The sequence below is a fragment of the Ornithorhynchus anatinus genome, chromosome 10 (assembly GCF_004115215.2).
Source record: "Ornithorhynchus anatinus isolate Pmale09 chromosome 10, mOrnAna1.pri.v4, whole genome shotgun sequence".
In the NCBI taxonomy this organism is placed as follows: domain Eukaryota; kingdom Metazoa; phylum Chordata; class Mammalia; order Monotremata; family Ornithorhynchidae; genus Ornithorhynchus; species Ornithorhynchus anatinus.
This window is the reverse complement of record NC_041737.1, coordinates 7614748-7639107: the sequence shown is the minus strand read 5'-3', so window position 1 is coordinate 7639107 and position 24360 is coordinate 7614748. Positions and strand designations below refer to the sequence as shown.

The 24360-nt window shown below is 47.1% G+C and overlaps 1 protein-coding gene across 1 annotated transcript in view; it reads left to right on the top strand.

Moving 5' to 3' along the window:
- ADAMTS3 (ADAM metallopeptidase with thrombospondin type 1 motif 3) overlaps positions 1-24360 on the top strand; it is a 145395-nt gene that overhangs the window by 42401 nt on the left and 78634 nt on the right. Inside the window, exon 4 of the mRNA XM_029074207.2 lies at positions 16239-16395. Within this exon, the coding sequence (XP_028930040.1) occupies positions 16239-16395 (157 nt within the window). The remainder of the gene's footprint in view (positions 1-16238; positions 16396-24360) is intronic.

Below are 24360 nucleotides of genomic sequence, written 5' to 3'. Positions count from 1 at the left end.
TTCTGCACAAAGTAAGCACTTAATAAATATGAATGAATGTTCCAGGTGAGACCTGAACCCCTAGGGCAGCCTGTTGGCCCCGGGAGATTTGGGCCTGATCCGGGATCACTTAGTGTGCATGGTGCCAGGGTGAAAGGAGAAAGAAGACCGCTTCGAGTGTTGCCTTGATTTCTGCCAATCTTAATGGAAAACCATTCCAACATTGGAATCACAAAAGCTGGTTCTTACCCCGGCTCTTCCACTTGCCCGCTCTGTGACCCTAGGCAAGTCACTTATCTGGATCAACACCATCAATGCCATTTTTGAGTGCTCACTGTTGCAGAACACTTGACTAGGTGCTTGGGTTCTAATCCCGACTCTGCCACTTGTCAGCTGTGTGATCTTGGACAAGTCACTTCACTTCTCTGGGACTTGGTTATCTCATCTGTAAAATGGGGATTAAGACTGTGAGCCCCACATGGGACAGGGACTGTGTCCAACTCGATTTACTTGGATTCCCCCCCCAGCGCTTAGTACGGTGCCTGGCACAAAGGGTAAAATGGGGATTAAGACTGTGAGCCTCCATGTGGGACAACCTGATGACCCTGTATCTCCCCCAGCGCTTAGAACAGTGCTCTGCACATAGTAAGTGCTTAACAAATACCAACATTATTATTCTCTGGGCCTCAGTTCTCTCATCTGTAAAATGGGGATTAAGACTGTGAGCCCCACATGGGACAGGGACTGTGTCCAACTCGATTTACTTGTATCCTCCCCCCCCCCAGCGCTTAGTACAGTGCCTGGCACAAAGTAAGCACTCAAAAATGCCACTGATGGTGTTGATCCTGGAAGATCACAGTTGCGTGCTATGAGCTCCATGTGGCACTCGGTTTTCTTGGCCTGGTTTTTTGGTTGTTGCTTTTCCTGAAAGTCAATGTTCTGCAGAAATGTCCCTCAGAGCAGTCACATACCGTAAGCCTGATTAAGCAAGACGCGGTAATTGCATGCAGCCCCACGATATAGCACAACTTTCAATAGGCATAATGGAGAATTCACAACCCGCTTTAGCCTCAAGCCACGTCTAAAGATTCGGCTCTTTTTGAACTCCATCCAAAGTTGCCTCTTGAAGTTGATGGTTCTGGCCTGGGGAAAAGCTCCTCCCGCATCTAGTCTAATCTCCCCAACATCCAGAGCGAGGTCGACGCCTCTCTTCTAGATTAATCTAATGGCAAGCGCAGATTCATCAGAAAGATCGAACCGTCCCCTGCCGTAAATCGTTCCCAGGTCTTGCTGCATTGCCTCGAACAGTGAATCCCTCCGCACTCAGTTCTGCCTTCAGTCGTGTTTTCAGTAGACATTCTGTCAAGAAGATTGTTCGTCGTTCAGTGGTATTTATCGGGTATTTGCTCTGTGTAGGGCACTGTACTAAACACTAGGGATAATACATTATAACAGAGTGGGTAGACACGTCCCCTGCTCACAAGAAGCTTATGGATATAAATGTAAATGCTGTGGGGACTTACCCCGGGGACTAGCGGTACAGGCCTCTTCCGTATCGGGAGATCTGTTTGTGCAGATAGGAGAGGCAACGGAAATGGTGAGCGCTAGACCGTGCGTAGTCCTTGATGTGGAATTTTACTACTCAACCCTCACTATGTAGGAGAACACTCTCGATACCACCAGGATTTCACTTCCGAAGGGCCCTGACTTAAGGAAGCAGTGTGGCCTAGCGGAAAGAGCGTGGGCCTGGGAGTCAGAGGTCCTGGGTTCTAATTCCGCCTCTGCCAGCTGCCTGCTGTGTGGCCGTGGGCAAGTCACTCAACTTCTCTGTGATGCAGCTTCCTCAATTGTAAGGCGGGGATTTGAAACCTGTTCTCCCTCCCTGTATAATAATAATAATGTTGGTATTTAAGCACTTATTATGTGCAGAGCATTGTTCTAAGCACTGGGGTAGATACAGGGTATTAGGTTGTCCCACGTGAGGCTCACAGTCTTAATCCCCATTTTACAGATGAGGGAACTGAGGCACAGAGAAGTGAAGTGACCTGCCCACAGTCACACAGCTGACCAGTGTCGGAGCCGGGATTCGAACCCATGACCTCTGACTCCCGAGCCTGTGGTCTTTCCACTGAGCCACGCTGCTTCTCTCTCCCTAGGGGAAGAGGCACAGTGCAGAGCATGGGCCTTGGAGTCAGATGGTCATGGGTTCTAATCCTGACTCTGTCACTTGTCGGTTGAATGGCTTTGGGCAAGTCACTTCACTTCTCTGTGTCTCAGTTACCCCATCTGTAAGATGGGGATAAAGACTGTGAGCCCCATGTGGGACAGGGACTCTATCCAACCCATCACTTAGTGCCTGGAACACAGTAAGTGCTTAACAAATGCCACAGTTATTATTATTAGACTGTGAGCCCCTTGTGGAACATGTATCTGACCCGATTAACTTGTATCGACCCCAGCGCTTAGAGCAGTGCTTGCCACATAATAAAACATTAATAAAATATTACTATGAAAGGAAGATTCACACCTACTGTGATGCAACAGTTTAGTGTTTCACTTGGACTGGACGTGACGAAAGCCCAAAAGAACACTGTGCTACGGTGCAGCTCCTGGTAAGTGCCGTAAGAAATCAGGCCTAGCAACTCTAAGTGCTTAGCGCAGTGCTTTGAGCACTTCTTATAGAGATCTGGCTTTGCACAGGAATACTTTTGAGAAGAACCCCATTCTGCACTTCTGGACTGTGAGTTTCCAGTCCACCTCAAACACCTCTCGCTCTCCACTTCTCTCTCTGACGTGAAATTCTGATAGGAAAACAAAAAACCTTTTTTAAAAGCCTTCTTGAATATCAAACGTCTCCACCCTAAGCCTGGTGATTTCTAGGTAAATAAATGTACGATACAGACTAAAAGTCCCTTAGATTGTGCAGGCATCAATATTTATAAAAATAACTCGCCAGAACATATTGGGTTTTATGGTTGGTTTCATTGATTGAAAATATTTGAAAAGTTGCCTGAGAGAGCCAGCGCGAAAAAGCTTGGCTTCTCTGGGGCTTCCGGTCGGTCCGCGTGTCTTCCCGCAGGTCTCCGCGAGCTTGCGAGGGGCTCAGTGTGAGGGCTGGGAGACGGCTCAAGCCGTTAGTCCGGTGTTCTACCTACAGTAAGCGCTCAAAAGCTACCATCAATTGATTGACTGGTCGCGAAGGGAGTCAACCTTTCCATCGGAGCCTTCTCGGTCTTTTTCTTGCATGGGCCGGGTAGCGGCCCGGGTATTTTATTCCCATTTTGCAGGTGAGAAAACTGAAGCACAGAGAAAGAAGTTAAGTGACTTGTCCAAGGTCACACAGTAGGCGAGCAGCGCAGCTGGGATTTAGATTCTAAATCTCCTGACTCTCAGTCCCAAGCTGTTTCCGTTATACCGGGCTGAGCGTTTTCAGTGGGGAGCTGGGAGCAGAAGCCAGAGTTACCCAGATGAACTGTCACCCACCGGCCGTATATTGTTTTTCCATCTTTATCTTCAAGATTCAGCCCCATCCCTGGAACGGGGATTGCTGGGTATGGGCCTTCCAGACCAACTGAGGCCTCTCTCTAATTACGCTAATGCATTGGTTTGCAGTGAAAACGTCATGGGCGGGAAACACGTCCACCAACGCTATTATATTGTACTCTCCCGAGTGCTTAGTATGGGGCTTTGCACACAGTAAGCACTCAGTCAATATCATTGATTGATCCCTTCAGAAACCACTATCAAAAACAGGCTTTCCAAAGAGTGAGTGTCCTAGGCATGTTGCAGTGTAATCAATACTGATGCAGAGTTTTCAAATCTTGGAATCCAGTTGCTGAATATATTTCCAAAATCTGATCCTCCGGTCTCTGCATGGTTGTTTCTAAAATCTGCTCCTCTTAATCAAACCCCCGCTATTCTGTTTGTTGCATACCCTGATTTCACCAGGTACCGATAGGCCGCTTGGGAAACTTTCGTTTTGCCTCGGTTAATCAACTGCTTAATCCGTTAGTGTGGGTTTATGGCTTTTCGAAAAGCTCTGGGTTCAGCAGATTTCGGGAGATTTGGAATAAGCTTGAACCTTGTAAAACCATTAATCGCCTACACAGGCAGTCGGTAGAAAACTGAATTCACTGATGAATTGGAAAAAAAAAAAAAAAACTCAGCGTGGTATTTTCTGTTGCTCCTTTCAGAGCCGGGATAAGACCGAGATGACAGCTACCGACTTATTTTTTATGATCTTGGAAAGACATGAAGGGGAATCATTTTCAATCGTGCGTCACCCACATTGATTTGTGTACAGAATATTTGCAATATGCTTTTCCCTCCCTTTTAGATTTTAATGGGATAGCGGGACTTTCTGTGTATGTTTTTGTAGGAGCAGCTCCACTAGGGTCCTGGAGAAGGAACCCTCTGTGCGTTTGGGTGTTTGTGTTTCTTTTCCTCAGAAGCGAAATCAGCACTAGTGCGCAGGGCTAGATTGATTGGCCCTCAGACCGGAGTGAAGGTCGTCGTTCTTTCAGCTGGGGCTGTGGGAGCCGCGGCAACTGGTATCCCGATGACCCTCGTGGCGTTGTGTCTCCGGCCTGGCCCGTCTTCTCTTTAGATTCGGGCCGGGGACGTTGAGCCCAAGGTGGTCGCTGGCGATGGTGGTGATAACGTTGGCGACGGCTGCCGGCGGTCATGGCGTCGGTGGCGATGGTGGGGGATGGCAGTATGGGTGGTGGGACTGGCAGAAGTGTTAATAATTATGTTATTAAAATGCTTACTACAATAATAATTGGGGTATTTGTTAAATGCTTATTATGTGCTGGGCACTGTATAATTGTGTTATTAAAATGCTTACTATAGTAATAATTGGGGTATTTGTTAAGCGCTTATTATGTGCCGCGCACTGTACTGGACACTGGGGTGGATACCAGCAAATCAGGGTGGACGCGGTTCCCGTCTACGCGAGGCTCGCAGTCTCAATCCCCGTTTTACAGATGAGGGAACTGAGGCACAGAGAAGTGAAGTGTGTTGCCCAAGGTCATCCAGCAGACAGGTAGTAATAATAATAATTGTGGCATTTGTTAAGCACTTACTTTGTGTCAGGCACTGTTCTAAGCACTGGGGTAGATACAAGGTAATCAGGTTGGACACAGTCCCTGTCTCACATGGGGCTCAGGGTCTTAATCCCCATTTTACATATGACGTAACTGAGGCACAGAGAAACTAAGCCATTATTTGCCGAAAGTCACACAGCTGACAGGTGTCAGAGCCGAGATTAGAACCCAGGTCGTCCTTGACTCCCAGGCCCGTGCTCTATCCACTAGGCTATGCAGATTTGGTCCCTTTATTCACCCCTCCCTCAGGTCCAAAGCACTTACGTACATATCTGTAGTTTATTTATATCAGTGTCTGTCTCGCCCTCTAAACTGTAAGCTCATTTTGGGCAGGGAATGTGTCTGCCAACTCTGCTTTATTTTTATACTGTACTCTCCCAAACGCTTAGTACAGTGCTCTACACACACAGTAAGTCCTCAATGAATAAGTTTGACTGACTGAATCTCTTCACCCTCATCTTTTTTTCCCTTCTCCCTTCTTTCCTTTCTCCTACTCCTGTCAGCTGACCCCTTTTGTTGTGTGTTTTCGGCTTTTGGGGACAAAACCATACCCCAAGACCCCTCAGTAAGGAGACTTGACAACCCACAGAACTTCGCGACTGACCTGCCCTAAATGGGGACCTCTGGTCACCTTAGGTTAAATTCAAATTGTTTTGTCGCTGGTTTGCCAGTTTGATCTGACCTTCATTTCTGTGACCCTTAATTTCCCGCCTGACGATCACATCCGTGATCGCTTCTGACACTTTGGCGGGTCAATTCCAGCCGCTGAAAATACATTCATTGATTGGAGATTGATTTCATTGCTGGCTGGGAAAGAACTGTGCACTTACCATCTGGCAATTCACCAGACGCATGTAGAGGGGTGCAGTGTTCTTTTGTTTAGGGAAAATCTGGGGTGTCAAGCAGTATTTAGCAGCTGGGGGGACCATTCATTTGTTCATTCAATCATATTTATTGAGTGCTAACTGTTTGCAAGGCACTGTTTGCAAAGCACTGTGTTAAGCGCTTGGGAGAGTACAGAAATAACAAAAAACAGACACATTCCCTGCCCACAATGAGTTTACAATCTAGACCATTGGAGTGGACTGGTTGCCCGTGGCATTCAACAGTCTTGAGAAGGAAGCACTTTTTTCTCCTTTCTGCAATCTAATCCATGTCTGTCTATCCCTTTAAATTAACTCCCTTTGGGCAGGGATAGCGCTTAGTACAGTGCGTGGCACATAGTGCTTAAAAACTACCATAATAATTATAATTATCCACCTCTTTTATACTCTTTCAAGCATCTAGTACCGTGCACTGCACACAGTAGACTATAAGGTACTTGAGGTCAGGGATCTTGTTTGCTACTTCTAGTATCCTCTCCTTAGCGCTTAATACAGTGTTCTGCACACAATAAGAGCTCAGCAATACTATTGATGGAGTGACTGAATTGCTCTTTTAGGAAAAAGGCTTCATGAAGATCAAGTGATCTGGAGTCAAGCTCGAAAGCAGAAGCAGGTTGTTTATGGGGCAAAAATGAGAACATATATACAATATTATGGGCAGTAGCATCATCTTCAAAATTAAGGATTTTATATATATATATATATATACATATTTGCATGTTTATATATGCATATGTTTATATATGTGCGGGCATGTGTGTATGCCTATGAGTGTGTGTGTATAAATGTATCTGCCAGGGTGACATCCTCTTCCACTGTAATAGTCAATCTTTAGAAAGAAACCTTCCTTGAAACCATATCCTCAACTAAACAGTGTCAGTCTCTCCCCCTAATCCAAATACATCGATGCTTTTAAATCACCTTTTGTTCAATTGTCTTAAATGTAGAAACCTGGAATTCCGCTTCAGCCTCCCAAGTTACAATCCTTGTTTTAAAAAAACAACAACAGTGGGGGAACGGAGGGAGGGGGTTACCCCCTCCTGGATACGATTACAAGCTTCTGTGTCTTTGTAGACTGAATACGGAGGGGAGCAGGATGGGGGGGGGCGGGGATTCAACTATTAAAGCTGGAAAGGGAAGCCAAGTTGAGCTTCTGGGCTGTCTCCAGCCTGTGGAAACAGATACTTTCAAGCAGAGGCAAAACAAATCTGCAGCAAATGGATCATTTAAGCAAAAGCCCCTTGCCAAGATAAGGTCTTACGCCAGTAACCTAGCAACGGGTGGTGCAGAACTCAAATTTTGCCCAGGAAGGTGGCAGGAGAGCCACTCGTTAGTCTGAAAAGGAATTGGGCATCCCCAGGCCGTTGCTACCGATTAACCCTCGAGGAAAGACCCTTCGATTGTGACGTTGACCGCACTCGTCCTGACATTCGGAACCCGGGGGATGAAACGATTCTGTCAGAACACAAGCCAGATGGGTTCTGTGAAGACGAGAGTTCTCTCGGTTCGGTAAATTGCGTAGGGTTGAAGAAATGTATTAACTATAAAAATGAAGAAATGATGGAAACAGATGACTCTATCATTTGCCTGAACACTTAGTCATCCTCCTGGACTATTGGCTTAAAAGAAGCCATAAGGGCGATGAGGGCCAATCATGTGGTTTGGCACTCGAATATAATAAAGCCAAGTTAGGATGCTTTGGGCAGTCGATCTTTTTTGAAGCCTTAATTCAATCTGAGGAAGTTATTGCCTTTCTCTGGGGCTCAGTGTAAGTTGTGCCGGAAGCGGTAGGGATTTTAGTTAAGATTCGGGACTGGGAATTTGCTCTGGTGATTCATGGACCTTTCCTCTGGTCACCGTGGCATAGCGGCCTAATTTCTCGGTTCTGTTGGTTCAGTTGTAAGGGCCCAAGCATGAAACGTGAAGGGTCGCGTAGGGTGCCCCTCGATGGGTGATTGATGGGCAAGGGACCGTGGAAAGGCCAGTGCCGCGTAGGCCGGAGTTCTGGACAATGCAGTAGCCCCGGGGTTTCACAGGGAGGGCTGACCTTGCCAAGGGTTAGTGGTTGTCAACAATATTCCAGTCTGGTCTTGGGTCGAAGCAGCGTGGCTTGGACCTGGAAGTCAGAAGGACCTGGGTTCTAATCCCAGCTCTGCACATGTCTGCAGTGTGGCCTTGGGCAACTCACTTCACACTTCTGGGCCTCATTTGCCTCATCTGAAAAATGGGGACTAAGACTGTGAGATCTATGTGGGACAGATACAATTACATTGTATCTACTCCATTCATTCATTCATTCAGTAGTATTTATTGAGTGCTTACTATGTGCAGAGCACTGTACTAAGCACTTGGAATGTACAGGTCGGTAACAGATAGAGACGGTCCCTGCCCTTTGACAGGCTCACAGTCTAATCGGGGGAGACGGACAGACAAGAACAATAGCAATAAATAGAATCGAGGGGATGAACATCTCATTAAAACAATAGCAAATAAATAGAATTAAGGCCATGTACATTAGTAGAGTGCCTGGCATATACTAAGTGCTTAACAAATACAATTATTTTTGTTATTATTATTATTATTATTATTATTATTATGGAGAAATGAGCAGAAGATATATCCCAAAGGTAGATTCCAAAGCTCGAGGGCGGTGTCACAGCCGCCATCTTATTCTAAGGATAGACCCCCCACCGGAAACAGGGCTGGGGAGAGTTAGCTGCCTCAGTGTGTCGATGGGATCCGCGAATGGGGTATGGTCCTGGGGGAGAGCTTAGTACAGTGCTTTGCGTCCAGTAAGTCCTCAGTAAATGCAACTGAATGAATGGAATGAACGAGTGCTGACGCGAATGTTCGGAAACAGCTCCGGTTCTGGTTTCCCGTTGTAAGAGTGCCGTCCCTAAACGGTTCATGCTGACCCCTTTCCCTCATCTTCCGCCTAGCCCGGAGCTCCCCCTTCATATACGCCAGACCACCACTCCTCCCACCTACAAAGCGTTATTAAAGGTCACATCTCCTCCAAGAAGCCTTCCCTGATTAGAGCCCTCTTTCCTCCGGTTCCCTCTCCTTTCTGCACCATCTATGGACTTGGATTTGTGACCTCTGGACGCTTGATATTCACCCCCTCCATGTATGTACATACCTTTAAAATATATATTATAAATTATTTATATTAACGTCTCCCCCTTTAGACTGTAAATCCATGACGAGCGGAATGTGTCTGTCAACACTGTTGCGTCGTACTCTCCCTGGTGCTTAGTGCAGTGCTCCGCGCATAAATATTACTGATGACGATGGTCACCCGACAGCCAGCACATTTCAGTCGCCATAGGCCGCCCTCGAAAGGGAGCGGTGCCGGTGTCAAAAACAGGTCTTGGAAATAAGTCCTTCGGTGTTCCAACTTAGGTGGTGAGGGTTGGGAGCCCATGGAGATTGCGGGTACTCACTTGAACTATGCTTTGCGTCAACTGGTTTCTTTCTTCCGGGGTAAAAATGTTTGTGCAGATACTTCCAGATAATGGTCCGACCTGATTATCTTGTATCCATCTCAGTGCCTCCACCTCTCAGGGTCGCACCTGGAGAGTTTCCAGGACTCTACCCGTCTCGACTCTGGGAGGGAGAGTCAAGCAGAAACATATCCATGCCTAGCTTGGGCAGTGGCTAGTGAGTGGCAGGCAGTCTGCTACAAGTCAAAACGCCCTCGTGCGGGACAGCGGTGGCTTGGGAGAGAGTCGAGGGCGGAGACTCGGGTAAACCTCTTCCGTATTTGTACCAAGAAAACTCTATGGGTACACTACCGGAACGATGGCAGATGGACATGGAGCGTTCTGGGAGAGATGTGTCCATGGCATCGCTCCTCACTGTCCCGCCATCAACCGCTGGCCCAAGTCCTGCCTTTGGCCTGGAATGCTCTCCTTCCTCCAATCCGCCAATCACACTTCTCCTCCTTCTAAGCCCTACACCTCCAGGAGGCCTTCTCCGACTAAGCCCCTCTTTTCCTCAGCTCCTCTCCCCTCCCTCCAACTCACTCCCTTTGCTCTACCGCCCATCCCACCCCACAGCTCTTGGGTATATGTGTACGTATCTATAAATCTATATTAATGCCCATTTACTTTTCATGTGTATATATAATTCTATTTATATTGATGCTATTGATGCCTGTTTACTTGTTATGACGTCTGTCCCCCCCCCGTCTAGACCATAAACCCGATGTGGGCAGAGATTGTCTGTCTTTATCGCTGAATTGTACTATCCCAGTGCTTAGTACAGTGCTCTGCACAAAGTAAGCGCTCAATAAATACGAATGAATATGGGTCGGACACGACTCGACAGCGTAACAACAACATCCCAGTGCTTAGTACAGTGCCTGGCACATAGTATGCGTTTAACAAATACCATAAAAAAAGAAAGGTTGCCTGGAGCTCATTTATGTAATTTGGGGTGGGCAAGGGGAAGATAAAGAAGATGGAATGCATCAAGAAAAGTAAGAGAAAGAAGGGGAAAAGAAGTATTCAGTCAGATTCCAGTCTCTGTGGTCTGAGCCAGTGGAAAGACCATGGGAGGGGAGTCAGGAGACCTAGGTTCTAATGTCTTTGGGAAAGTAAAATGGGGATAAGATGCCTTTTTTCTTACATGTAGATTGTAAACTCCAAGTGGAAAAGGGATTGTGCCTGACTCAGTGATCTTCTATCTACCCCAGTGCTTAGCAACGCGCTTGGCATATAGAAGCCATTTATTTAATACTATTATTACTATCCCCAGTCACAATCTATATTAGGATCTTGTAACCCGGGAAAACAGAATTACAACATCTTGCCCGGTGTCCCTTGACTGTGCAGATGACTTCATCTCGGTTATGAGCGAGAAAAGTGGTTTTGCTAAGCCTGTCTGTTGTTGTTCTGGCTCAGAGACCCGTTAAAGGTTTCAACTGTGATCCTCTCGTTGGGTTTCCTTGTTGGAAAAGTTCACAGATGTTCTTTATTTCCTCTTGGGGCAAAATCAATCAAGCCAGCAGTGGTATTTATTGGGTGCTTACTGAGTTCAGAGCACTGTACTAAGTGTTTGGGAAAGTATAATGCAGCAGAGTTAGTAGAAATGTTCATCTAAAGTCATGAATCACTTAGCACATAAATTACTCTTTTATTGAACAGTATCTAAGAAAGGTCTGCTCTATGCAGGTACTGAATGGGATGGCTGGGGAAATTACGGAGGAGAAAATAAGACGCAGAACCTGCCCTCGAGAACTTTCTGGCCTAATCTTCACAATACTCGAGTGAACAAAAATCACACGGGACAGAGGTGGTGAGCCTAAATGATCAGTTGAACTGGGTTCTAATCCTGGCTCCACCACTTGCCTGCGGTGTGACTTGAGGCAAACTAACATCTCTGTCCCTCCGTTTTCCCGTCTCTAAAATGGGAATTAAATATCTGCGACTTCTCCCCCTTAGAGTGGGAGCTTCATTTGGGACAGGGGCTGTGTCTGATTTGATAACGCTGTCATGTCCTCAGCAGTGCTGGGGACATAGTAAGAGCTGCTTGGGACATAGTAAGAGCCTAAAAAACGCGACCATTACGATTGCTGTCTTGCCTCGGGATAAGAGAAAAGAGACAATCAGTCCTGACTGCGTGCGCCTCTGTACTAGCCCAAACTGGACCGTTGTATCTGGAGTTTGTAGCCCGAGCAGGGATCCATTTCTACTCTGGCTGTGTGGAAGGAGAACGGCTGAGTGGAAAGAGCAAAGATCTGTGGGTCGAGAGACCTGCGTTTTAATCCCAGCTCTGCCACTTGCCCGCTGCGTGACCTGGGGTGAGTCACTTAGCTCCTTCCTCTGTGCCTCGATTTCCTCATCTGTAAAAGGGGATTGACTACTCGATCTCCCTTCCTTTTAGACTGTGCGCCCCCATACACGTCAGGGACTGCGTCTGATCTGACTGTATCTACTCCGGCGCTCGGCACGGTGTTTGCCATGTATCAAGTGCTTTGAACGTACTGTTTAGTATAGTGCTCTGCACACAGTAGGCATTCAGGGAATGCCACTGATTGGTAGGAAAGCCAGCTGCTGCCTCAACCTGGTAGCCAGCGGTCCATACCAGTGCTTCAAGTGGCAACAGTTAAACTTTCCAAGTGCAGGAAAGTGATGGAGCAGATTCAGGCTGGAGCCTGGCCTGGCACCACCAGACTTCCCTTCAAATTGGCACCTGCAAACCCACAGTGCCCTCAGCCCCACTGTCACCCCGTGCATATCCCTGCATTTTTTTTCCAGTGTGCCAACCACACACAGGGACACAAAACATATTAAGCTGATCTTGGCAGAGCAAAACCCAATGAACCCTGCCTCGTAGGGATCTCCAGCACAGAGTTTAGCACAGGTTCTTCTAAGCATTTCCTCCCGGGCCAGAGAGCCTCTTCTGTCTGGGGGTCACAGGGCCCGTTCAAAGATGCCAGGAGTCCAAAAGAGGGCAAGAGATGTTGGCCATGGATTTTTCTGAATGGTTTTTAAATACTTACTATGTCCCAGGCACTGTACTGAGTGCTTTGAGTAGCTAATCTGGTTGGACCCGATCCGTGGAGCTCACAGTCTTAATCCCCATTCTTGTTACAGATGAGGGAACTGAGGCCCAGTGAAGTGACTGGTCCGAGGTCACACAGCAGACAAACGATGGAGCCAGGATTAGAACCCAGGTCTTTCTGACTCCCAGGCCCTTGCTCTATCCACTAAGCCAGGCTGCTACTCAGTGGGTGGCTGGTGAATCAGCCAGATGTAGGGGAGTGTCATGAATGGGAAAAGGACATCTTTGTTGAAGGTTTCTGGCCTTCAAGAGAAGCAGCACTTTTCTGGGCCTCAGTTACCTCATCTGGAAAATGGGGATTCAGACTGTGAGCCCCATGTGGGACAGAGATTGTGTCTAACCTGATTAACTTGTTTCTACCCCATTGCTAAGCACTGTTCTCAATGCCTAACAAATACCATAATTATTATTATTATCATTATCAATATTTAGGGCATCTCACACGATCAATAGGTTCGGCGGGAATCCTCAAAAGAGCCGGCTAACCTAGGCACCTAATATCACGGGGGCTAGGGAGGTGGCTAGCAAGAGGGCTCTCCTGGACTGGACCCTACCTCTACTGGTCAATTGGGCTGACGATGCGGTAGCCTTAGTGAGGTTTTTGGCGTCAGATTCCCGCGTGCACTTTGCCAAAGGTTGCCTCCCAGCCCGGCCACTCACTCGTCGCGTCTGCCGGTCCGATGGGAAAGCCGCTGGCTGGGCCGAGAGCCGGTGAGGGGCCGCCGTGGCGGCCGCTAGAGGAGGGGGCAGGTTCCTTGTGACCCGACCGAGGTTTGACAGTTGTCGGTGAAAGGAGAAGCCATCTGTTAAAGAGGTAGATGTTCATGCGGGCCTTTCATGTCCCTTCTTCCTCACATTCATGGAAGGGCGGAATTTATGTCACTGCAGAGTCAGGGCAATAAGAAAGTACCGGAAAAGTCTTTGGGGTTCATTCGATCGTATTTATTGAGTGCAGAGCACCGTATTAAGCTCTTGGGAGAGTACAATGCAGCAACAAAGAGATATATTCGCTGCCTACAATGAGCTCCCGGTCTAGGGGTTAACACGTCCTTTCCAGTTTGCATCGGACTGTGGTTTTAGCTGCCATGGCTGGCATTAGATTATTCTTCTTGTTGTTGCTGCTGTTATTATTGTTATCGTTATTATTATCGTTATTGTGGTTGTATTTGTTAAGCACATAGTATATGCCAAACACTGTTCTAAGCACTAGAGTAGATCAGGTTGGATACACCCTGTCCACATAGGGCTCCCAGTCTAATTAGGAGGTAGAACAGTTATTGAATGAATCCTTATTTTACAGCTGTAAAAGGGTAGAAAGCTCCAAGTTGAGAATGGACTGTATTGGATCTCTTTATATCGTATCTATTCCAGTGTGTAGTACAGTCCTAAACACACAGAGTAAGCGCTTAACAAATACCACTTATAGCCATTAAAATGGTAATAATGGCAATGTCTTATCTGACGAACTCGTATCTACCCCAGAGCTTGGCACAGTGCTGGGGACACAGTCGGATCTGAATAAACCCCATCGTTACTGTCGTAACTATTTTCCTTGGAGCCTTTGTGAAAATCTGTGTTAAATAGATTGAATTGGAGAGCTGAAAAAAGATGTGGGATTTACATCTTATAGCGGCATGTGGAGTGAGTGAGATGAAGCCGCAGGTATAAGGAATCTATCACCTCCGCGACGTTGAATGTTTATTCTCTCGTCTCCAAATAAATCTGTCAGTAGTTAATAAGGGAAACCAATAGAAATCTGCTGGCTTTGCTCTTCTTACTCTTCTGTATTTAGGTTAGAGCTAAATATAGATTCACAATTTAAGGAAGTACTAACCTGCATAAATAAAAAATTAAAAAAAAAAACCCAGGCATGAGCCAAGGTTATTCAGAACACATTGTCCCAAAGATTGCTTTGATGAAGTCAGTGTTATGTTAACTTTAAGTAGAAACTGCCTTATGTGACTGAGCAAAGATTAAGGAGGTCATGAAGTTCGAGGCCTGACCTATAAAATTAGGCACATGACAGACAACAATAATAATAATAACAATAATTATTGCGGTATTTGTTAAGCGCTTACTGTGTGCCAAGCACCGTTCTATGCCCTGGGGTTGATACAAGTTAATCACGTTGGACTCATTCCCTGTCCCACATGTGGCTCACTGTCTTAATCCCCATTTTCCAGATGAGATAACTTAGGTCCAGAGAAGTGAAGCGACTTGCCCAAGGCCTCACAGCAGATAAGTGGAGGCGTCTGGATTAGAACCCACATCCTATGACTCCCAAGCCCATGTTCTTACCACTAGGCCACTCTGCTTTTCCAGTTCTCATCCACTGCAATTATACAGGAATCCGAGACAAAAATGCCGACCTGCTCTCGTGGAGTAAGGTCAGAGTAGGGTCAGGGGCCATTTATGGGGACTATCGCACCCCAGGCACTCTAGAGTTAAGTGCTTAACAAATACCATAATTATTGTTATTTATAGAGAAGCAGCGTGGCTCAGTGGAAAGAGCCCGGGCTTGGGAGTCAGAGGTCAAGGGTTCAAATCCCGGCTGTACTACTTGTCAGCTGTGTGACCGTGGGCAAGTCACTTAACTTCTCTGTGCCTCAGTGACCTCATCTGTAAAATGGGGATTAAGACTGCGAGCCCCACGTGGGACAATCTGATTACCCTGTATCTACCCCAGCTCTTAGAACACTGCTCTGCACAGAGTAATCGCTTAACAAATACCAACATTATTTTCATTATTATTATTAGAAGTTCTGAGAGCAACTTACGCTACTGAGCTAATGTCCCAGTGTCTTCTGGGGCAGTGGGATCCTGGGTTGTGCCTGAACATCTGAGCAAACTGCAATGAACGTTTTAAAAAGTTGATTTTTTAAACTGAGGTTAAGGACAAAGATGCATATAATTTGGTCCAGATGATGTAATCTTGACTCTTGCTTTACTGCTATTCCCCAGTTAGGGTTCTTAATTGAGTCCATGAAAATGAAGTGTTTAGTGAAAGAGCGCAAAATGGAAAATAGTGTCCCGCCAGAAGAACAGATAAGTGCAATAATGACATTCCCGAGATCTGAAATATTGGCCAAAATGTTATATATTAATAATTAACCACTAAACCTGAACAAATAGCGATGTAAATAGGACCCACAATGAAATATAATGCGCTAGATCTTTTTTCCGTGTACATGTGTAAAGAATTAGTTTTCCGAATGTTGTCTTTCGCATCCTATTCAGCAAGCAGGCACCTTGGTTAGCGGACAAGCTATCTATGATTATTTATTGCTATATTGATATGGGTTTTAGCTCTCCATTCAAGACAGTCAAAATCCTTCAGAGGTTGAGTGGGTTAGAAAGGGGAGGGATTGGAACCAGTGATGCAAAACCGGAATGTTATCTACAAGTGGGGCAGCACTTTAAAAAAAAACAAAAAACAACGCATTAAAATTCAGTAGCGTTACTGCAAAAGAAGGGCATTCTAATGGGGATATGTTACTGTCTTTGATGACTAAAACATTCTCAGTTAAAAGCGCAGGAAAGGCGCCCGTTACGTTCATTTTTAGACCTTCGAATTGCCCCCCACCTTCAACCCTGCCAAAATTTATAGACCGAGCGTGAGCGACCCTCACTTCTAATAAGTTAGAGACCGGATTGTTGGGTTTTAGAAATTCACCCGTCTAATAATGCTCTGCTCTTTCTCCAGGCCGGCATGATAAGAACGGATAGCGATGAATATTTCATTGAGCCTCTGGAAAGAGGCAAGCAGATGGAAGAAGCGAAAGGAAGGATTCACGTGGTCTACAAGAGATCGGCGAGAAAGCAGTCTTCCCCGGAGAGTATCCCAGATTTTATCAGCCGAGGTAGGAGCTGGAAAGCAGTGGGATAAAATTGCCTTCCGCCTCCTTGAACCTTCCCGAATAAGCTTTAAGGAGTAAGGGGGAGTCCGTATTTAGAGACGGGAAAGTCTTTGACCGTTTTTAATCCAGGCCGAAGCCAGTTACTGAGGAGTGGCTCACCCGTTCACGGCCACACCTACTCATGAATAAATCATTGTGCATATTTCTTGAGGTCAACTAGCTGTTTGGGCTGACGTGGAAAGCTTTAGGTAAAAGATGTCTTTTCCGGCCTCAAGTAAACAAAAACGTGAAAATAGTCAGGCTTTTTAGATTGCTCCGCTAGACTTTGCAACGTGAATGTAATTTTCAAAGAAGTTGTTCTTCTGGTGGGTTTGGAGTTTCACAGAGCCAAGAATCAGCCTCTGTTTCAAAGCCAGCGTGGTTGGTCCATCCGAAAATAATTACCGCGCAGTCTGCTCTGAGACCTTAGACTCACCCCTCCCCCTAACCTTTTGCAAATGTTGAAGAAGCCAGGGGTTGAGGAACAAACAGCTACTTATTTCAAAGAAGGCTGGAAGCACTCAGGTAGAGAAAGTTCTGGCGCAGGCAGAGAGGGTGAGTTCTTTTTTTTTTTTTCCCCTTTTTTCCAGAAAGTCTGGAAAACAGCTGTTGAGGTTGAAGAGCTGGTCTATTGAACTCCTGGTTCAGGGGTCTTTCCTCTGGGGCAGAGAACTAGAAAAGAGGACTCGGGTTGGGAGAAGGTCCTCGCCCTGTTAAGAATCTTGACCTTTGACCTCTCATGGAGACCCTCTTCTACCGTGCAACTGCTCTCAGGGGTTGGTTGTGGGGAGCAAGGCCTCAACACAATCATTTTAGGGGGTGCTGAGGTCCCGTTTTGAATGACCGTTCGTCCCTAATAATGATTATGGTGTTTGTTAAGCACTCACTAGGTGGCAAGCACTGTAATAAAACACTAGGGTAGAGTCCAGCTAATCAGGCTGGACAAAGCCCATCTCCTACATGGGGCTCACAGTCTTAATCCCCATTTTACAGAGGAGAGAACTGAGGTACAGCGAAGTGAAGTGATTTGCCCAAGATCACCCAGCGGACAAGTGGCAGAGCCGCGATTAGAACCCAGGTTCTAATCCACATTTGACACGTGAGGTATCTGAGACACAGAGGTTTAGTGTCTGCCCTGAGATCACCCAGAAAATCAGTGGCAAAGCTACGACTGGAACTCAGATCTCTGGACTATCCGCTGCGTGAGAAGCAGCGTGGCCTGGTGGAAAGAGCACGGGTCAGAGGTCCTGGGTTCTCATCCCGGCTCCGCCACGTCAGCTGTATGACTCTGGGCAAGTCACTTAACTTCTCTGTGCCTCAGTTACCTCATCTGTAAAATGGGGATTAAGACTGTGAGTCCCACGTGGGACAACCCGATTACCTTGTATCTACCCCGGTGCTCAGAATAGTACTCGGCACATAGAGCTTAATACCATCGTTTCTTTGCTTTTATTTCTTTTATTTCTTTTTTATTCAGGAGTCACACAGGGAGGATTCAGTTCTGGCTTTGTCCATGTCATTTCCTTCCCTCTCTCTTTCCCTACCTCTTGTTCTGTTTTCTCTCTCTCCTGTGCCCTCTCAACTTCTCACCCCCAGCCCCCCCGGCAGGGCGTGGAAGTTAGAGATCTTTGGCTTGCCCCATCAGTAGATCCCCGGCCTGTAGATTGTTTGTCAGCCTTGTCTCCTTTATTAGATCGAAAGCAATATGAAGGCCAGTGCGGTTTATCGATGAACATCTACTTGTGGGCCCAGCCTAGTCACTCTTGAGAAACACTGGCTGAGAGAACACCTGCTTTTCCGTTCTGTTCTTTCCCAAACACTTAGTACAGTGCCCTGCACACAGGAAACGTTGGATGACTACCATGGTTTGGTTGTGAGCTCGTTACGGGCGGGGAGCTTATCTGCTAATTCTGTGGTACTCTCCCACGCGCTTCGTACAGTGCTCTGCACATAGTAAGCACTCAATAAATACCGTTGACTGATAGAGAACCTTCAGTAGTGGCAAATGGTGGATCATCAAGGCGTATGCTGCCTCCGTCCCTCTCCTCTCACTCCCCTCGTAAAGGAGCCTCCAGAGCAGAAAGGCAGCGGGAATCAACTGTTGGTCCTCCTTCCCGAGGATAAATTATTGTTTCCCTGCAATGAGCAAACTAGTGGTTATTTCCAGGAGACGTGGAAAAAGCCCTGACTCTGGGTGCGTGCAGCTGATTTTTGGCAAGCCTCTTAATAAAGCTTTCACCAGCGCACTTTCTCTTCTACAATCTGGTCCCGGATTACCTCCGGGTGATACTGGCAGAACGTGCAGCGGCACTTCTGGTTTCTGGAAGTTGGAGCAAGACTAGTCTGCTGCTAACGTGATGAAATTGGGAAAGGATGGGGGAAGAGATGTCTGATTCCAAGTCATGTTCAGTACATTTCCCATAGGAATATTAAGAACCGTGGAATTTGTTAAGCGCTTACTATGTGCCAGGCTGTACTAAGCTCTGGAGTAGATGAAAGATAATCAGGTTGGACACAGTCCCGTCCTACACAGGGCTCACAGTCTTAATTCCCATCTTACAGATGAGGAAACTGAGGCACGGTGAAGTGACTTGCCCGAGGTCACACAGCAGACAAATGAGAAGCCCGGGCTAGAACCCACGTCCTTCAGACTCGCAGTCTCGTGCTCTATCCGCTATCATCATTATTATTATTATTATGGTATTTAAGTGCTTACTATGTGCCAGGCACTGTACTAAGCGCTGGGGTGGGTACAAGCAAATCGGGTTGGACTCAGTCCCTGTCCCACAGGAGGCTCACAGTCTCAATTCCCATTTTACAGATGAGGTAACTGAAGCACAGAGAAGTAAAGCGACTTGCTCAAGGTCACACAGCAGTCGAGTCGCGGAGCCAGGATTAGAACCCAGGTCCTCTGACTCCTAGGCCCATGCTCTATCCACTACACCATGCTGCTTCTCCTTAGGCCATGCTGCTTCCCGTGGTGCCTTCCCAGGACTTCTCATTCACTCTGGGCTGTTATTTCACTGACAGTACACGCAAACTCTGCTGACTTTTAAGAGAGTTGAGCCTTCTGCCATTTTGTTTCATACTGAAAAATATCAGCGCTCACTTGGGGCGAAATCCATCAAACGGAGGCACTTATTGAGTGCATACTGTGCGCAGAGCACTGTACTAAGCTTATGGGAGAACAGATCAGGATAGATATTTTATTTTTGGTGGGATGGGAAGAAGAGAAGCAGTGTGACCTGGTGGATAGAGTATTCCCTAGAAGCCAGAAGGATATGAGTTCTAATCCCAGCTCTGCCGCTTGTCTGCTGTGTGGCCTTGGGCAAGTCACTTCACTTCTGTGTGCCTCAGTTACCTCATCTGCGAAATGGGAATTAAGACTGTGAGCCCCATGTGGGACAGGGACTGTGTCCAACCTGATTAACTTGTACCTACCCTACCGGAACGATTGCAGATGGAAGATGGGGTATTCTGGGTGTCCATGGTGGCGCTCTGGGTTGGATATGACTCTCCGGCATGACGGCACCAGCCCTAATGCTTAGTACAGTGTCTGGCACATAGTGTTTCACAAATACAATTTTTTTGGAAAAGTTGGAAAATGGGTTTTCTACTAGACTGGGGAGAGAAAGAGAAAGAACATCGGTATCTTTTGGGTGTCCTTCACCAGTTTCCAATGCTGCCCGCCGGAAAACCCAGGAGTTTTCTGGATATGTGGAATTTGGTCTGAAGGTTGTTCTCCCCTCTCCCCCTGACTCCCGGTCCTCCGTAGCAATGGCTTTGAAACTGAACATCCCCTTTGTACTAAAAATACGGTCCAAGGGGAGAGAGGAGAAACGGAAGGCAAGATGAGGTCGCATCCTCTGGATCAGAGATTCCTCGGGCAGACATCGAGGCCACTTCGTATTCCTGTTGTCATGAATCATTTCCTCTCTTTTTTGGAGAAATGCCTCTGGGGATCGTGCCCATGGCTACGCCTAGATGTCTGTCAGATAGGTGGGGCAGCAAGAGAAGGCTGGGGCAAGTAGAAGGTCTCTTCCACCTCTCCTTGAATCTCAGGTCAACTTGGACCTCTAAGGAAAAGTCCAGCTGCAGTCAGAGGTCTGTCCACCAGTCATGGTCCCGTTTCATCCTAGACTTCAAGGACCTGAGGGACGGTGCGTTGGTCTCTCTGGGGATATGAGTAAATCAGCTGCAGGTCAATGAGAGACCCAGACTGGTCTTCTAGGAATCCTTGGGCCTAGACGTGACAGTGAGGCCCAGTGGAAAGAACACAGGGTGGGGAGCCAGGATACCTGGGTTCTAATCCCCGTTCTACCACTTATCGGCTGTGTGACTTTGAGCAAGTAATAATGGTAATTATTATTATTACGGTACTTGGTAAGCGCTCATTATGTGCCAGGCACTGTTCTAATTGCTGGGGTACAGTCCCTGTCCCACATGGGGCTCACGTCTTAATCCACATTTTACAGATGATGGAACCGAGGCCCAGAGAAGTTAAGTGGCTTGCCTAAGATCACACAGCAGAGATGTGGCGGAGCCGGATTTAGAACCCGGGTCCTTCGGACTCCCAGGCCCATCTTCCATCCACTAAGCCACGTTGCTTCCCTACCTTCCACGTAACTGCTCCGTGTCTCAGTTTCCTCACCTGAAAAACGGGGATTGAATACCTTAGAAAGGGAGTCCTGTGTTGGGCAGGAACTGTATCTGATCTGAATGTACTGTATCTATTCCAGCACTTAACATAGTAGTTGGCACATAGTAAGCATTTATCATTTGTCACCATTATTATTATTACATTGCTGAGGTTGATATTAGATGACCTGGGTGTATCTCAACCCGGGGGGGAGGCGAGGGGCTGATCCAGAGACTGGGGCAGAGGTAGAAGAAGAAGGAAAGGGTTACTTTTCCCATGGAAAAGGCCTTGAAGACGGGAGAATCTTCTTTTGATATCTGAAGTTGAGTGAAATCAGTTATTTAATTGATCCGTGGTATTTTCTGAACACTTACCGTGTGCAGAGAACTGTTCTTAGTACTAGAGAGAGTACAGTGCAATAGCGGCGAGATCCCCACCAGATCAATCCATCAGTGGTATTTATTGAGCACTCACTGTTTGCAGAGCACTCTACAGTGCACTCTAAATACTGCACTAAGCACACTATTTTAGGATAGTGAGAAGCAGCGTGGCTCAGTGGAAAGAGCACGGGCTTTGGAGTCAGAGGTCATGGGTTCGAATCCCAGCTCGGCCGCTTGTCAGCTGTGTGACTGTGGGCGAGTCACTTAACTTCTCGGCGCCTCAGTTCCCTCATCTGTAAAATGGGGATGAAGACCGTGAGCCCCACGTGGGACAACCTGATTCCCCTGTGTCTACCCCAGTGCATAGAACGGTGCTCTGCACATAGTAAGCGCTTCACAAATACCGACATTATTATTTTAGGATCCTTTCCCTTTCCCCAGCTCCAGCAGAGCGAAGCAACGCTGATCGGAAGATCCCTTTCTTGCTTCGAGGTAGAGGTGGGCGAGAAGGGGAGGGTATACAGGGTTGGTCCGACGATCCCACGGCCCGAAGGGACGTATCCGTTATTTACTTATATTGACGTCTGCCTCCCTCTCCAGACTGTAAGTTCACTGTGAGCGGGGAACGTGTCTTCCAATTCTGTTACACTGTACTCTCCCAAGCACTTAGTACGGTGCTCTCCCAGCTCTGCCACTTGTCAGCTGTGTGACTGTGGGCAAGTCACTTAACTTCTCTGTGCCTCAGTGACCTCATCTGTAAAATGGGGATTCAGATTGTGAGTCCCACGTGGGACAGTCTGATTCCCCTGTGTCTACCCCAGCGCTTAGAACGGTGCTCTGCATATAGTAAGCGCTTAACAAATACCAACATCATTGTTATTATTACTTAGTAAGCGCTCGATTAAATACAACTGATTGATTGAAACTACTGCAGGTGCTGGGGACTATTTCTGTAGTAGGTCCAGATCTCACAGCCTGATATTCAAAGACGCTCGGCACCATTCATTCGAGAAGCCGCGTGGCTCAGTGGAAAGCACAGGCTTGGGAGTCAGAGGTCATGGGTTCTAATCCCGACTCCGCCACTTGTCAGCTGTGTGACTTTGGGCAAGTCACTTCACTTCTCGGTGCCTCAGTTACGTCATCTGTAAAATGGGGATTAAAACTGTGAGCCCCACGTGGGACAACCTCATCACCTTGTATCCCCCCAGCGCTTAGAACAGTGCTTTGCACATAGTAAGCGCCTAACAAATACCACCATTATTATTCTTCATTCATTTGTATTTATTGAGCGATTACTGTGTGCCAATCACTTGCTGACCTACTGATGCCACAGTCTGTCTGGAAGTCCACCCAAGGTGTGGTATGACCTTGGGTAAATCACTTAACCCCTCTGGGCCTCAGTTTCCACCTCTACAGAATGAAGATTTCATTCATTCATTCAATAGTATCTATTGAGCGCTTACTATGTGCAGAGCACTTGGAATGTACAAATTGGCAACAGATAGAGACAGTCCCTGCCCTCTGACGGGCTTACGGTCTAATCGGGGGAGACGGACAGACAAGCACAATAGCAATAAATAGAATCTAGGGGATGAACATCTCATTAAAACAATAGCAAATAAATAGAATTAAGGCAATGTACATCTCATTAGCAAAATAACTAGGGTAATGAAAATATATACAGTTGAGCAGACGAGTACAGTGCTGAGGGGATGGGAAGGGAGAGGGGGAGCAGCAGAGGGAAATGGGGGGAGAAGAGGGTTAAGCTGCAGAGAAGTGAAGGGGGGAGGGAGAGGGAGAAGGGGAGGTCAGTGTGGGAAGGCCTCTTGGAGGAGGTGAGCTGTAAGTAGGGTTTTGAAGAGGGGAAGAGAATGAGTTGGGCGGAGGTGAGGAGGGAGGGCGTTAATAATGTTAATAATGTTGGTATTTGTTAAGCGCTTACTATGTGCCGAGCACTGTTCTAAGCGCTGGGGTAGACACAGGGGAATCAGGTTGTCCCACGTGGGGCTCACAGTCTTAATCCCCATTTTACAGATGAGGGAACTGAGGCACCGAGAAGTTAAGTGACTTGCCCAAAGTCACACAGCTGGCAAGTGGCAGAGCTGGGGTTTGAACCCATGACCTCTGACTCCAAAGCCCGTGCTCTTTCCAGTGAGCCACGCTGCTTCTCAACGCTTCTCCTCGCGTTCCAAGACCGCGGGAGGATGAGATAGCTTTGTGAGTCCCACGTGGGGCAGGGACTGCACCCGAGCTACCTATCTACAAGCACATAGTAAGCACTCAATAAAATGCCGATTGTTATTTTTATAAGGCTGAAATGCAACCGAATAACTCTTCAAGGCTATAAAGTTTTTATGGAGAGTTTGCAGACTAGATGACCCTACTCAACGTTTAATGGCAGGGCAGGACACCCACATCGAGGGCCTGGAATAGAGTTAGCCCACCAGCACTGAGTAACGCTCACAGCAACACACAGCTCAGAGGGCAAGATGGGTGAAGACGTCGCGCCTCACCTCAGGGCAGCAGAAATTTCACTTCACTTGTCTATGGGCTCGATAGATCATTTCTAGCCTAAATTAATTGACGTCTCCTCGCTAGGCACTAGAAAGTCTTCCCTTTCCTTGTGAGGTAAGACACTCCTGCTTCAGGAAGTCCCCTTCCCAGAAGAATTCCATCATCTTCTTCCTGGAGCCGTTCTTATTCTTCTACATTTAGGTATCTTCATATTGGAGCTGGTCTCTCCTTAATGGAGGAGCAGGGCACCGACTCAATCTCCAGACTTTATATGAAAAAATGGGTGAGACTCCATCAGTGAGTAAAAATGAATTAAATAGAGGAAAAAGTTTCTGACTTTGACCGCTGGGGATCCATCAAGTGATACTGGGTGCCGAGTCCTGCATTTAGTACTTG